Raw genomic sequence first — 16818 nt, 5'->3', positions numbered from 1 at the left:
TCACCCCGGCAGGGGGTTGGAGCACCTTGTTACAACCTTGAGGCTCCCTACTCAGCCTTGGCTGACATGGGTTAGGGCAACAATCTTTCTGGCAGTGTCTGGCTGCAGCACAGCAGTTACTGGCCAAGTTTGTGCCTTGCCAGGCTGTCCTTTCCCCAGTCTTCTGGCTAGAGACAGCAGACTTACTAGTCTGTGCTATTTGCTATTTCCAGCCTGCCACCATCTTCAGCTCCAAATTTGGGATACATTAGGCAAAAAGAAAACCCAGGGAACTCACCCCATGTCATTCCTTGAGTCCTGAGGTCCCTAGTCTTTATGCCTTTTCTCCACCTTTCAGAGTCTTCTTATGTTTATTTTATATATAATGTTCAAGATTTTCAGTTGTTTAAGCGGGAGGAATAGGGCAATGTACATCTACTCCATCATCCTGAAAGCAAAAGTCCCCACTTTTTAAACTGGTTCCCACTATGTTGAACCACACAAATTCCTGGAAAAATGAGGGTAGAGTCCATGGAAGAGAGTTTTCTTTATGTGATGCTTACATATTTGGACAAATTTGGACTACTCTACCAACCAAATGAGTTATGTGACCAAGCCAGCCATATAAGAATGTCCAAATTACCTGTTAAATCAGGGTAGCACTTATGATATAAACGTGTATAAACTAAATATCTGGAACACTTATGATTTCACAAATGCTTAAGAATTTAACAATTTTCTATTCAAAACTTTAAAATGATCATTAACTTGTGTTTACTTAGGGAACAAAAGGTCTTTTACCTAATCTGATCTTTCCCAAGACACTACAAGGAACCATACAGCCAAATCCAGTTTTAGACTTTTGAACACATTTTGACATAATAAACAGATATTTAAATGTACTTTCCCCAAAAGAAAATAAAACTATACTAATAAAAATGGCCTAGAATAGTACCTACCACTGAATAAGCAACTCAATAAAACTACCTATAAAAATATAGTGTTTAAAATTTACTATTAAGTAGAACGCTCTCCTCTAATTAATGTCAAACATATGAGGTTATACCATTTAGATCTTCTCAAAATAATACACTCTCAAATATGCTTGGCAATAAGCAGATTCAAGGTTTCTTTGATTATAAAGTTTCAAGAGACTGATTTTATGTAGACAGTTCTAATTACCTAATAAATCAGCGAGAATCAAGTTTTTAAAATATTAATGTAAGTAACTTTTTGGCTGATATTATTTTTTTCAGGATTAATAACAAGACATGTAAAATAACAGGAAATTAGAAACATATTATTTTAGTATTCTCACTCCCTTCAACAGTTACAAGGACATAAATGTTAATGTAACGAAGTAAAGATTTCCTTAAATCACCTTAACCTAATGCAGAGCTCCACAAAATATCCTAGAATATTTTGTGAATATGTTCCTCAGAATCCTAGTATCCTTTGAAATACTAACAGATGTCCCACAGAGAAAAGGTTGGTTAATTTCTCTACTACAGGAACACGGAGGGCATTTAAAATTAAATGTGCATTGTAAACTTCCCAATATTACAGTTACACAGTTTCCCAATTTTACTTAATCAGAAATCTTCTTCCAAACATCTATTAAACCTATTGGAGATGAGTGCTGAACAAAATGCACTGTGAGAGACAGCAGCAGCAGAGCCCTGTACACAGACGAAACGGAGATAAAACAGAGGCCAGAAACTTAATAAATACTACAGTTATAGCAACTAAGAAATAGTTCAATAAAGCAAACATTGGGATGAAAGCTGTTTTAAAAAACTATATGGGCAATTTTTAGCTCTTATTTAAAAATTAGTCTGCTACAATCATGCTGAAAAATAACCAAAGTTATATATAGATGTTATAATGATAAATTAACTAAGTGGCAACTCCATTCTTATTTAATTTTAAATATTACTCTCAAGTTAATTTATTTAAATATGGAGATAAAACAATTCAGAAACTGGGTGTTTCAGACAAAGTTAAGAAACAAACAAACAAAAAAACCTCTTATGTTTAACAGAATTTCATATTTACTGATCTGAAATTAAATACCAAGTGTTAACCACAGTGAATACACATAACTATAGTACTGTGGCTCAGTAAACTGAATACGTAATAAGCAAAACACATAACCATCAATGCTGTGTATGAAGGTAAGTATATGTGTGTATATATGTGTGCATGTAGTCAAGCATCTTTGTGCATGTATGTATAAATAGCCAATAAGGCAAATATACTAAGACCACTAGTAAGAGTAAGAAAATAAATTTTAAAAGAGTTCAACTTAAATTAAGGCCAAATACATAATAGTCTGAACAAGATTTTATAATGCTTCTTTTAACTAGATATTTATAATCCACATTTATACCAAATTCTTTTTAAAACACATAGCACTAACAAAATACACAATGGCAAGCAGTGATATAACATCAAATTTAGATGTTATATGATTTCTGCAGTTTAAGAAGTGTAGGTTGTAAGTTTGAATTCAGAAAATAAAGGGAAATCACTTACCTCTAACTAAAGTTCTCTGAAGGTAGTATCCTCCTTAGAACTCCTATCTTGGGTAGTCTCACCTGCTGTAACTTCCCTCAAGAGACTCCAGCAAAATTTAGGAAGTTTTAGATTCCCTTCTGTAAGCCCTATTAGCGCATGTGTGTATAAGCCTGCTTACAGCCTGTTTCATAGATGTAATTTTCAATTTCCACTGAATAATTACCACCACCATCATCCATATATCAATGTAGGATAGAATTGGAGAATTCCATTCAGAAATGTGACTATTTTCACTTCTCCAAAAATATCCTCCAATTCACTTCACTGCTATGTCGGTAACATATTGAGGAGAGTGGTAACAATTCAGCAGGCAAATAATGAAAAAGATTTGGCTATTTTTTTATAGCTGAATACTCAAGTATTATATTTGCTGAATACTCAAGTATTATATTCCAACATAACAAATAAAATTAACTTCCTCAAAATTCAATAAATATGTAAGAAAAAAACTAAACAGGTTCATGAAAAATCTTAAATATTTTCATAAATAAAGTAGAAAAAATAGTGTACATCACTTGGGACTACTGAGCACTTCCCTAGTACATTTCCTTAAATGCCAAAGTTTTAAAATCAGTTAGGAGATAAATCACTGAAAGATAAACCTTAACAATTTTTATGTCTCTTCTACCTTAAACTGACAAAATAAAGTAAAAACAAAACAAAAATGAAAAATAAAACTAGCCACTCAAGCCAAGGCCAATCTCATATACCTAGAATGGCAGTTTACAAGGGTATTATTAACTACTTAACAGAATTTTTCAAATCTGTTCAGGAAGCTGACTGAATCACTATATCATACACCTGTAATTTACATAATATTGTACAGTAACTATACTTCAATAAAAAGAAAAACATGCACTTAAAAAAAGCAAAAGAGGCCAAATCTTCCCCTATCTCGGAAAGGCCTTTTACTTTGGATTCCCACTGACTGATCCCATAACTTCTTACTGTTATTGCCTGACAGTCATATAAAAATAGGAGAAAAAAGCAAAGGGTATCAATTGTCCTAGAGACTACTAAATCACAGTTGAAACCCTATTTTAGAGGCTAAAATATGGACTAATTTTAAGAACACTGATTTTACCTGCAATCCACCATCAGCCTGACTGCAGCGTAAGTAAGATCATCATGATGAAATTTGACTTTTTCAGATATATTAGCTGTGAAAGTCTCCCCTGACTCATAATAGGTTCGAATAAATGTTTCTAAATTCTAATTTTAAATGTCAATTTAACTCCTTCCATGACTCTCCTTTTGTATAAGCAATTAAATACACAAATGTAAGAATACAATAATAAAATTACCAAAAAGCAGTTAAAAACAGAGAACAAAAGGAGAAATAAGAAAATCTTAATCACCCAATTTGATGATATATAAATAAGTTAATTATATATAATTCTGATTCTTCAAATTATCTGTGCTTATAAAATGCCTGGGTCATTTTAAAATTAAATTTTAGAAGAGGAATGCTTTTTCAAAAAATACGGTCTGTGTTTGTCTTAGTAACTAGAGGTTATTCTTCTCACAAAAGTATATGGAACAAAACCGTGCTCTCAAAACAAAAAAGTACTTTCCAAAAAAAAGAGTAACAACAGCATTTATAGGAAATTCCCTGGCAGTCCAGCGGTTAGGACACTGCGCTCTCACTGCCAAGGGCTCAGAATCAATCCCTGACTGGTAGAACTAAGACCCCCCAAGCCACCTGGCAAGGCCCCCAAAAAATAAATGTTAAAAAGTAGCATTTATAAAATAGACTGTTTATAGAGGTTAAAAAAAAGATAAAGTGAAGTAATCTAGTCACTTCTACAAAAGAGTAAAAGATTGAGCCACGAGGCAGTACATTTGTATACTACTTCTCTTAAACATGCACTATTAGGACTCACTGAAGGGTCAAAAATCTTCTAGATGTTGCTAGTTTAAATGCAGGAATGACTAACAACCCAAGAAGGTGTATCTAGGATGATACTTACCTTAGGATATATTATATCACTGTGCCATTATGTATTCTGTGTATGGATACACAAGCAGTCAGCTGAAAGGTACACACCACACTAGCAAACGCTTGGCTGGACCCGTAAGGCCGGATGACCAATGGAATATCAAGGTATGTGTCGATTCTCCAACCCTCATAGCCACATTCCAGACATCTCACATAGTCCTTCAGCTTGCCTTGGTACAGTTCATTTATAAGATCAGCCTAAAAATAAGAACATTCAAATTTTTAAAGGGTTCCTTTAAAATTAGTTAATACTTTATGCCTTTCAGAATGAGTTTCAAAAGGATATTGAGTCTTACTGTTGAAGTTTTAGAAAGCTTTAAGATTTATCTAATCTAAAATTCTATAGGAAAAAAAATCAAAGCTTAACAAAAACAAAACAATCCATCATTTTAGGCATATTGATAATCACACAGCTAAATAACTGGCTCTATAGCTTTACATATACATATCACTATTTTCACAATAATATATTCTGATTTCTAAAATCATATCCTCTATCTCAAGGTACAAAAAAAAATTTTTCAGTAATACACATAAAATAATTTGAAGGAAAAATATACTGTACTTTAAACGAATAGAAATTAATAAAGAAACCTTAAACTCCATCTCCCTCAAGATATTCTCACCTATAAAGAATGAATCTCTCACTTACTCCCCAAACTTAAGTCAACTGGGGGCTATTCTGACCCAAAGGAGACAGGTAACTCCCTAAGGACGGACCCTCCATATGAATGTCTTGCCTCAAGATTCCTGTACCAAAACTTGGGAACTCAGAAGGAATGCCCCAGCTGGTCTTAAAACTGTTGAGCCACAAACGGATGTTAACGAGGACAAAGGGTACCTTCAGACCTACGAAAAAGAAACATCCCCTAATACCTTCTGCATAAGGTTACAAAAATACAATCCTATAGATTATGCAGAAAATCTAGATCACTAAATGAATGTAATTTTTTTTCAATATTTCTTAAGAATAGGTTAAGAAGGAAATCATAGTTTGTCTCTTTCATAAATTTATACCTCTTCAAGTCTTGAGGATTTATAAGCCTTCAAACTAGGATCCACCATAACTGTCTACGTTAATACTGTTTGTTTAATGAAGCCTTCTTCATTAACCTGCTCCAGCTATATCTGATTGTCTTCTCTGAGGGGGCATTTCTAAGCGTTTCAATCCAGCGTTTTTCAAAGAGTTTTGCTAGCAACCCACAGTAAGAAAATAATTTACACTGCAACCCAGTACATATAACTGTAACAAAAGTGGCATAAAACAACACTTACCCTTACTATGTGATGCTTCTATTTTGCTATTTTATTCCTTTTTGGGAAAAAAAAAAAAAAAAGTGCTGTGTAGATTCACTAAATTTATCTCATAAATGAATGGACTGCAATCCAGTTTGAAAAACTCTAGTCCGAGCCATCAGACGGTACATCCTCTGGGCTACCCTCCAGACTTGTCCTCTTTTGGCCTCCAATGATCTTTTATCACTACGCTTAGCATAAACCCGCCTGAGTCCTGAGCCTCATCCAGTTCAGCCTTAGGCCTCATTCCAGTGATATATCTTAAGTTCTCCCACTTTTAATCTGTTCCTCCTTCCACTGGATTTAAGAATAGGGTCAGATTTGGGAGGGGGGGGGTTCATGTTTGGGAACTCATGTACACCTGTGGCGGATTCATGTCAATGTATGGCAAAACCAATACAGTATTGTAAAGTAAAATAAAGTAAAAATAAAAATTAAAAAAAAAAAAAGAATAGGGTCAGATTAACAAGGATCCTAAGTGTGAAAGGGCTTCCCTAGTGGCTCAACTGGTCAAGAATCCACCTGCAATGCAGGAAACCTGGGTTTGATCCCTGGGTTGGAAAGATCCCCTGGAGAAGGGAACGGGTACCCACTCCAGTATTCTGGCCTGGGGAATTCCATGCAATGTATATAGTCCTTGGGGTTGCAAAAAGTCGGACACAACTGAGTATCTCTCACTTTCACTAAGTGTGAAAAGCATGAATATATCTTACTAGTCAAAAAGAAGATAATGCTAGATGAATATACTTTACAATGTATACTTTATGTGTTACAGATAAGACACTGAATTTACTTAGCATCTATCTGAAAATACTGTTCAAAAATCATCCCTAATATACACACACACACACACACACACACACACATGAATTACATAGTTTTCAGCTAAAAAGAGACCATCTAGATCACAGGGCCCAATCTCCTTAAAGATGAGGAAACTCTCAGTACTTTAACAACTGGACTAATGCCCAAGTTTTAAAACATTCCAATAAAATAAAGTCACTTTAAGGAATTAATAATTTATTAGAAAATACTCTCCTCAACTTGAGAGATAAATTACCTGTTCTGTTTGTTTCCATTTCTGTTCCAAAGCATCAAACATGACTCTGCACAGTTCTTGTACATCATGCTGCTGCCAAGCTATTTTAAGATAAAATTTAATTAAAAAGAACTATTAACTTAGTGTAATGAAATAATTAGTTTGTTGTTTAAAAGCAAACTGTCAGAAACATGGGAAAAATCTACACAAAATAATGCTAGATTTAAAAAGAACACAAAATATATACTAGAGTCATAAAAAGGCAATCATATGAAAAAGAACCAAGAGAGCTCAACATTTTATAAGCAGCATATGCTTTATGATGCTACAATATTTGCCATTTTTATTATTTTTCACTGTAGATCCAAGAAATACGTTAATAAAAATCTAAGCTAACACATTAAAAAAATTTTAGTTTAAGTACATAGAGTATAACCAAACTTATTTTACAAGATAGTTTTAATGGATCAAAAACTTATGCCTTGGAGCTTAAATTTTAAAAATAAGCTATTTTTAAAACACCAACCAAAAAGCAATGAAAAGGTTTAAAGTAAAGATGTTAATGAGTTGTTTATAATACAGTCTCTCAGAATTCCTCTGACTGTTGCAAATACTTATCATTATAAGAGAATTAGTACCCTCACTACTATCCCATCCAAAGCTCCTTGTAACATCTGTGGTTTCAATTGCTCTCTTTTTGCTGGTTTGTAACAAAACAAAAAGCCTCTGAAGTTGGTATGGGATACTCGTCACTGGATCTTCTTCAGATTCTTCAAATTCCCACCTATTGGAATGAAATGTTTGAGAATTATTCATAACATATTTTTATTCTTTAGAGCATAACTAACATTAAGACCATAACAAATGTAAATTTTTAACTCTGGGGATTTTACGGAGCTTGGGTATTAACTGAAGCAATTAATATCTAATGAAATATTCTAATTCATAAATTTAGAAAGCAATTTAGCCAACATGAATAAAAGGCAAAGGTTATTTAAGAGTAATCGCTGAATGTGAACCTGGTCAAGATTCTTGTCCCAATTATTAACTCACAGATAACAGAGGTATATTAAATGCCACTATGGCATTTGACCATCAAAATCCAAACTGTGGAAAACTATAGGACAAATGCCATCAGTTTCTGATACACATATATATTTCCAAGGAATAAACTGCAAAGATCAAAGGGAATAAAAAATAGATTAAATAGGTTAAAAGTCTTATCAATTTCAATGCACAGATCTTGTATGGATCCTGACTTGAACTGTTTAAAAAAGAAATTATGAAGCAATCAGGGAAATTTTAGCAGTGACCTAAGATATAATTTACAGGTGATATGATTAGGTATGTGCTTCCAAATAATGAGAATGGGGGATTATAGACAAAAAAAACTGATCATGAGTTGGTAATATCCAAAGTTGGGTGATGGGCACAGAGGAATTCATTATACCATTTCACTGTTTTTTTTAGTATGTTGGAAATTTTCCATAATTCATGCCCACATACCTAAAGTGGTAGGTTCTTTCTGGCTGCTATATAACAAGTGAAGAGAATAAACAAACGGAACCCTATCTTTCATGCTAGTGCTATCCTGGCTGCAGTCCAGCAAAGTCCAGCCTTTTAAGGGTCATTCCTTCTTTAGTTCTACATGATGAACTTACTCATTTTTGCTCCTGAAAGTCCTCCTCTCTATAACGTCCTCTTAATCTTCTCTACCTGGCCAAACCACACCTATCTTCATGACTACCTCAAGTTCTACTTGCTCTGCTAAATAAGCCACTTCTCCAAGTTTCGTTAATCTCTCTTCTCTCTAAACTCTCATGGCATTAAGTCCTCCTTAAATGTCATTTCAACTACTTTAAAAAATATACATATTGCTACTGTGAAGAGATCTGTTAATTACTTAAGAACAAAGACCTTATTTCTAACTTTATCTATCAAGCACCTACATATAAACACTCGGTAACAAATACCTGCTGAATGAAAATCATGTCAATTTTTTCAAGTAAATTCAGATGGCGAGCTTACATATGAATTTAATGGTAATATAACGTTGTTTGCAGTATCAAAAGTTCCAAAAGTAGATACTGTATTTATTTAGTACTTTATTACTGTAAATATTTACAGTAATTACAAAGGTGTTTCTCAAAAGTAACACAATAAGGAGGAAAAAAATCAGTTTATCTGACTTTAAAATGTCAAAAAATAAAAGTTATGGATATTGTAAAGAAATATACAAGGGTGTATTATATATATTATAATAGGATACTCATAAAAACAAATGTCTGACTTTAGGGTTTATTTAAATATGGATATATACAAACATACATACACACAGTCTTTTAAAATATACACACACACATAAAACACAGAACAGTTGCATTATATTTTAATTAAAAACAAAATTTGCAAGTTTAAAAAGGCAACTCTGTTTCTTAAATTGAGATGTGGAGGAAAAAAAGAATATGGTTTACAAATTCAGATTATCTCCAAAAGTAGATAACATACTTCTTCATAAAGGCATTCAAGCTAAAAGCAAGGCAAGCTTAAATATAATAATTTATCTTAAACATAAATCTTACCAATTTTATCCTGTTGCTGTCTATACATTTCTGATTCTCTCCCCACAAATTTTTCATATGCCTGCCTCTCATAAAACCCTTTTCTTATTTACTAGTCAAGGTATGTTTTAAGAAGTGAGAAATGCCCCAAACTTAACAAAGAAGTGCAAGAAGGTAAATAGATTTAATTAGTTAAAAGTTATATTTAATTCTTAAATCAATTTTATTGATAGAATTTTTTTGAATACTCACTTATATAATGCATTCCTAAATTCAGGAGTCATAAAAAGTGTTTGCAAAAGGCTATTCAAATAGCAAGTCATTGCTTGGTTTACTAGTCCCACATATCCTTAAAAAAACAAATACACAAATATAAATCAGCATTTATGTAAAAAAATTAACAGAAAGAAAGCTTAACAAGAATTTAATACACAGTAAAAATTAAGAGGTTAAGGTTATAATTGGAAATTATTTCAAATTTTTTCAATAATACCTAAGAAAGACATCTTTCGTCAATATATGCACTATGTAAACTTTATTTCTCAGAGATAGTCAGGATCTCTGGACATGCTGTTGTATGTCCAGAGATATACATAGATGTTACATAGCATTTAATAACATTTTAAGACAGTTACATTTAATATAGTATTTTGTGACAAAAATAAATCTTTGTTCCCCAAATCTAAAAGCTGTGTCTTAAAATGGAAAAAGTATATACATATTCACTTTAAATATCATATAGACCTAAAACATGAAGACAGTACTGAACCAGTTCACCAGGCGCAATAAACCAATTTCTACCAATAATCAATAACATAAGATAAATCCACTGTATACAAACTCAGAGGACTTCCACTGTTGTACACACCCATGAAGTATGAAACCCTGTAGATCAGCACGCCATGCAAAGAGTGACTATTAAAGTAAGAGAACTCAGAGATGGAAGAAGAAGAGAACTGAGAGAAAGGAAAAAGCAAAGGAGTAACTTAGATGCATTTAAAATTCAAATGAACTATTTAAGTGCTTAACTTTATGTACCTAATTAGAAATGGTTACCACTGTTGAGAATATTTTTGGAACTTCTTTGAAGTAGGCTTTATGAGGTACACATACACACACACAAACATATCAGCCTCATCATTTTATTATACCTTATTATTTGAGTAAAATGTGGTAAACACATTGCCTAATAATTAAATTTATTTATACCCACTTTATACTGAAAGACTTAGTTATCTCAAAAAAACTTAAATCTTTTCTCAATACATCCCAAAGGCATTCATTGAAGCTCTCAGAAATACATTTTTCAATTTTCCAAGAATTAACAAAAATATCTTTTGTTAGTAAGATAGTGGAAAACTTTGTAGACAAACAATATTGCTAACTAAGGTGATGAAAAAGATCAACAAATGCAGAATGACTTTTGGTTCAGTTGTGGAAAAGAGGAATAGATTCCACACTATCTGCACTTGTACAATTCTAAGAAGAGACCAAGTAGTTGCCTATCTTTTACTCTGGACTAAGGTTCAAGCTTTGATTTTGAATGCCTTCATCTTTAAGAATACTGTGAACACATGTCTATATATTTCCTCTACATTGCTATATAATTATAAACTGTTTCAATTCCTAATCAACACGTGCCGCCTGAGTTGTTCTTACAGCATACTGTCCTTAATCCTTATTAGAGCCTTTAATTCACTGATCTATAATTGTTTATTTATTTGTATATGTTCCCCAACAGTGAGGGGAGGGGTCGAATCTAATTTATCTCTCTATCCTACTACTTAGCACAGGAGCAGGTACCCATGAGGGAGAAGTGAATATGACTTATAGGCAACACAAATCTATAAGCTACTTGAACTGATAATGGATTCTTTCCTACAAACAACAGCACTTGAGCAAGGAGACCCCGTTGTTCTGCACCTGCTCAGCTGCCTGGGATTTCTTCTTTTCCACCTCCTTCCCCAATTCCTCAATAGTCAGGGACAACCATTCTACCAGTAGCCTTAAAAGGCAAGGTACTATCAAGGTCTTTTGTGTATACCCTAAGATCAATCATACACCATTTATTTGTGATCTTGTTTCACTTCCCTGGGCTTAAAAAAGAGTGGCAGGGGGACGGGTTTAAGGGAAGGAGGGATAATAACACTTTTTCCACTGTTCTTTATTTTACCACTAGCAATAACAATAAAATAGAAATGTATGGTCTTCTGTACTTCATTTAGTACCATATTTAACAGAATGACCAGTGTGTCAAATAAAAGTACTATTATTTTCCAACAGTATGAAGGTTTTAGTGAGATTAAAAAGATAAAATGCTATAGAACTAATAGGAATCTTCTGTCATTATCAATTGTCTAAATCAAAAAATTTCAAATGGGAACTATTATCAAGTGGGTCCTCCATCTGAAATAGTCATGAGTCAATATCGTAAGTATAAGTCAATAAGGGAAGAAAACATAAGAACATATGCCATTCTGTATAGAACAATAACAGGGCAAACACAGAAAGAAAGAAATCCTGAACAGAACAAATAAGAAATGAAGGAGAACTCTATGAGGCCAAATGAAGTAGAATGAAACTGGCCAACTCAAAGTTGATATAAAGAAAAGAACTGTTAAAGAAACTGGCCAGGAAAGATATCTCAGATTTAAATGATAGAACACTTCAGTCACTTTTAATCATCTGTAAGTCCAATCAGCCTTCAATCCACTCCTTAATTTTTTAAGTGCCCCCCACTTCCAACCATCTCCCATTAACAGTAATTGGCCACCAGAAGGAATTAGTAGACAAGGAGACAAAAAAGAGTTAAGTCCCCAACCTCACTGAATTATGGAGAGAAGTGTTCCTGAAGTTTGAGTTGAAATCATGAAAGCATTTTTCAATGAAAACATTTTGTGCATTTCAATAAATTCTTAAGCAAAATGCCAATTCAATAGTCACTAACAGTTTTTGAACACCAATTCATTTGGATGTATATAGACTGTTCTAATTCAGAAAGGCAGTACTCCAGAACACTGAAGGAAAATGTACAAGTAGGGAAAAGAGTGGAGTAGAACTGTGTGAGGAACAATAGTTGGAAATGAAGACTATGATTACATGGCAATGTGTATCAAAGTCCTATAAAAATATTTTTAGTAAATTTCAACTTAGTAATTCAATTTCTAGAAACCTACCCTAAGGAAAAAATCACAGATGAAAATAAAAAACTTACAATATTCATTATAACATCAGTAATAATTATAGTTTAAATATCTAAATCATATAATGAAACACTACTTTTTAACCATTTAAAACCCATACTAAAATACTACTTAATAATACTGAAAAATGCTCCTCATACATTACATGAAAAATACTGATTAAAACTCTGCTCATAACAATTTCCTCATTTTCCTGAAAGCATTCAGATGAAGGAAAGAGAAGACAAAAATAAGCAAAATCATTAAAGCAGTTTCTGTTAATTGTACTGTCTGAAATTTCCACTTTCTTCATTTACAATATGACAGTGAACATGTATTACATTCATACAATCAGAGAACTTTTTTTTTAAGTATACTTTAGTCTCTAGGAATTTATAGCTATCAGAGAGCTATACATTATTCAGTACAAAGCAGGAGTTCTGTAAGTACTTCTTGCATAAGGACTGTGTTGGTTGTCAGAATACATAGCAAAAATTTTAAGAATCCTGACTTGCTAAATCTGGAACTTTCTCAAAGTATTTCAACTATCTTATAAAAATGTAAGGGTATTTATTTAAAACAAAATACAATTTATCCAGTCTACTCAACAGTAACTAAATCAGTATTTTGGGAGTAATGCCTCAGAACCTACATTTTTAACAAGTATCCCCAAATGATTTTTAAATAAATAAAATTTTGAGAATCACTACTCGTGACAGTGTAGCGAGAAGCAGCTTTCTCATTTGCTATTATCTGAAATAAAGGATACTTTTGCATTCTCTTTTAGTCTTGGTAGTTTGCTGCAAAAAGTTCTACTTATATAAATTGATTGCAAATTCCAAACCTGACCAGTTTTTACTATTTCCACAACAAATATGCAATTAAGCCTGTACAAATGCTTAGCTGTGAGTAAATTATTCTATATTTCAATACAAAATATAGTAAGTGGAAGACTACAGAACACATTAAAACAAAACCTACATGTAATTATATATTTCTCTTTTTATACTAGATGAAAGTGAAAGGGAAAGTCACTCAGTCGTGTCTGACTCTTTGCGACCCCATGGACTATACAGTCCAGGCCAGAATACTGGAGTGGGTAGCCATTCCCTTCCCAACCCAGGGATCGAACCTAGGTCTCCCACAATGTAGGTGGATTCTTTACCAGCTGAGCCACCAGGGAAGCCTTTATACTAGATAATTGTGTGTTATATTTACAATCATCTCTGTTTTGAAGTTCTAAGAGTAAACACTCTGAAGCCATACCTATCATGAAATAACATTAACTAGCTATACAATCAAAAGCAAAATAATATGTAAAATGGTTCAGATTACATTTTCAGGCAATTAACCAGTCTTATATATAAATTAAAAAATGCATAAATAAAGCAATTCTACTAGCTCAAAAAATTGAAAAAAATTCAAAAATTTGTTAGTTTTAAACATAACATATTCAAGATAAGCTAGCAGGAATTTCTTAATTACATGATTAATGTCTAACATATGATTAGATTAAAGCAGAACATAACACAGTAGTTCCAATAAAATAAGCCCGACCCATTTGTTTCCACATAAAAGTTAGCTCCGTAAATCTACTGTAATCCACACAGATATTATACATCCCTTTCCAGAGGAAGTAAACTTCAAAAACTTAAGATTAAATTCAAGATAAGAAATTATCAAAAAAATTACTTCTTTCAAAATCCAATTTGTTTTTTTACTAAACAGTAGCAGTAACAATAAAGATAACAATGAGACGAAGGAAAGGGAAACCATTCTTGTTCTAACTTTGCTTCTGCTCACTAGTGATCTTGTTTTGGGTCTGAGTTTTCTAATCCATAAAATGAGAAGATTAGGTTTAGATTGCTAAGATTATTCTAGGTTTAATGCCCTACGGTTTTATGAAAATACAACAATCATAAATCTTACCAGTTTCTGATTTATTCAAAATAGATGAATAGGAGTAGCTTTGGCTGACATAATCACTGGTAGAGCCCACAGAACCTTCTCTTGGAAGTGGACCAATAAATTTGTCATGGACACTGTCATCCCCAGCACTGGAATCCTCCTAAAATACAGCATAACCAATATTTACTGAGTGGTAAATACTGCTAAAACAATGAAAAAAGGCATACTAATTCCTGAGGCAATGAAAAAAAGACAAGGCATTACCAGCACCATCAAGACATTCCCTGACTATTTCCTACAGGAAGGTCTGAAACGTGCCCAATATAAAACACTTTAGAGAAATGCTTAGGTCTCCTTCCAAAGTTCCTACTTTCTCAAATTTAATTCTCTTTCAATTTTGCTTAAATGAGAGAGATTTACAGTTATGAACTCACTGATGACAGTTTATCATTTATTTTTCTATCATCTTTGCTAAGTAGGCCTGGAAGGTAGAGAATACTCAGTAAGTATTGAATGAAATGGAAAGGTTCCTATTATCTCCAATAACAAACTTCCTATCAATGAGGAAAATGTACAAAGGGAATAAAGGATATAAAATCAGCACAAGCAACTAAGACAGAGTTGAAGAGTAATTATTAAGAATTTTAAAACAAGAATCCCCAAATTAATAGCTAGTTTAGTTTCAATGTTACTCAGACTAACCTAAATCTTCTCATGATGTCATAAAGATGAACAGTGAGATTAAAGTAGGTCAGAACATTTTCTGGTATTGCTTTGAAATGGATGCCCTATGTTTAACTACTGTCTACTATCTAGAGAGGCACTCTAATTCACAATAGACTCCTAAATGAAAAGCATCAAACAGAAGAACTTTTCCTGAGAAGTTGCATTAAAGAGAAGGGTTCTGAAAAAGTCCATAAACTCTGTGAGCCTTAGTTTACTCAGTCTGTAAAGCAGCAAGTTAAATCAGACCAGGTTTTTTCACTGAATGCCTCTCAAATTAGGAGTTACTAGATTCAACGATCACTAAAGCCACTGAACTAAACAGGAAATCCTATTGAAATATGAATTGCAGCAAACACTAAAGAGAACAGAAATAAATCATATAACTTTACAAACTAGTCATTCTAAAAAGGGGTGGGGCGGGAGTGGGGGCAAAAACAACAGAGTAGCTAATTCTGGGGGTCTGTTTCTCTACCACAATACCAGAAAACCTGGCAAAATCGCCAAAGATTTACAGCACACAAGCCAACGCTTAACCAAAGCAAAGGCCACTGAAATGCAGTAAGAGACCCTAGACCCATCCCCACTCTTGTTGTAGTGGTGATGGCCAGCGTGGCAAGAGACTGCACACAAAGGGAAGGCGGATGCCCAGTGCAGCCATATTAACATACGTATTCACAGCAACCCAACAGAACACAGAGAAGTTATTCATTATACACAAGCTGTGCAAACCACATCTCTCCTTTCTCCAAACAGTAGGTGACAGTGCACGAGAATTACGAGTACAGGGCTTTCTGAACAGTTTACCAGCAGTATCTGAGGCTGTTCACCATCTTTATCTGTCAGATGCAGGAAGTTCTTCTTTCCTGGCTCAAAATTAGCATCAAGAAGAGACTTATCACTGGTATGATCCAGTGGAGCCTACAGGTGTTAAAAAAAATAAATAAAAAGTAACTCAGATAATGAGAAACATTAATGATAATAAAAAAAGTAATACGTAAATAGACACAGATCTACAATTATTGGGCGTAAGTAGTATTTTTAAAAAATGAAGATTCTGATAAATTCTGTCAATTTAGGTTTGAATTCATTCATCTATTCATGAACTGGGATGGCTAAGCCCAGTGACAGCATACATACTGACAGGTATCCCATCTTTTCACATTTTCCAACATCTAAAAAAACTGAAGTGCTACACACAAAAAAGAATTATAAGCATTTATGTTTCAGTGTTCTCTAAAATGTATGCAATACAGTATTCAATGGGTTTTCATGAAAACTAAACTAGGTAAAGAATATTTTATATAACTAAAAACATGTTTTGATATAGGAACATAATAAGAATTCCCATATAAGGAAACACTATGCACAAGCAACCCAACTTATATAATCATGTAATATTTAAAAAAGGGCACTTTTAGAAATGAAGGAAAAGCCTGTCCTAATAAATGATACCTACTTCAAGTCTACTGGCAGGATTCAGAAGATCCCAGGGAGATAGAAGTGATCAGTTACTAACCCAACACTCCGGCCTACTGCTGAGAAAAATGAAGG

The 16818-nt window shown here is 33.3% G+C and overlaps 1 protein-coding gene across 5 annotated transcripts in view; it reads right to left on the bottom strand.

The window, feature by feature from the left end:
* USP47 (ubiquitin specific peptidase 47) overlaps window positions 1-16818 on the bottom strand; it is a 103368-nt gene that overhangs the window by 48261 nt on the left and 38289 nt on the right. For all 5 annotated transcript variants that reach the window (XM_013969606.2, XM_018059548.1, XM_018059546.1 and 2 more), the window contains 6 exons: window positions 16072-16185; window positions 14563-14701; window positions 9704-9800; window positions 7529-7674; window positions 6912-6991; window positions 4604-4753 (listed from right to left, as the gene is read on the bottom strand). In XM_013969606.2, coding sequence (XP_013825060.2) covers window positions 4604-4753; window positions 6912-6991; window positions 7529-7674; window positions 9704-9800; window positions 14563-14701; window positions 16072-16185 — 726 coding nt within the window. The remainder of the gene's footprint in view (window positions 1-4603; window positions 4754-6911; window positions 6992-7528; window positions 7675-9703; window positions 9801-14562; window positions 14702-16071; window positions 16186-16818) is intronic.

The sequence above is a fragment of the Capra hircus genome, chromosome 15 (assembly GCF_001704415.2).
Source record: "Capra hircus breed San Clemente chromosome 15, ASM170441v1, whole genome shotgun sequence".
Lineage (NCBI taxonomy): Eukaryota > Metazoa > Chordata > Mammalia > Artiodactyla > Bovidae > Capra > Capra hircus.
The sequence above is the reverse complement of the archived record's forward strand: the minus strand, read 5'-3'. Positions and strand labels throughout refer to the sequence as shown.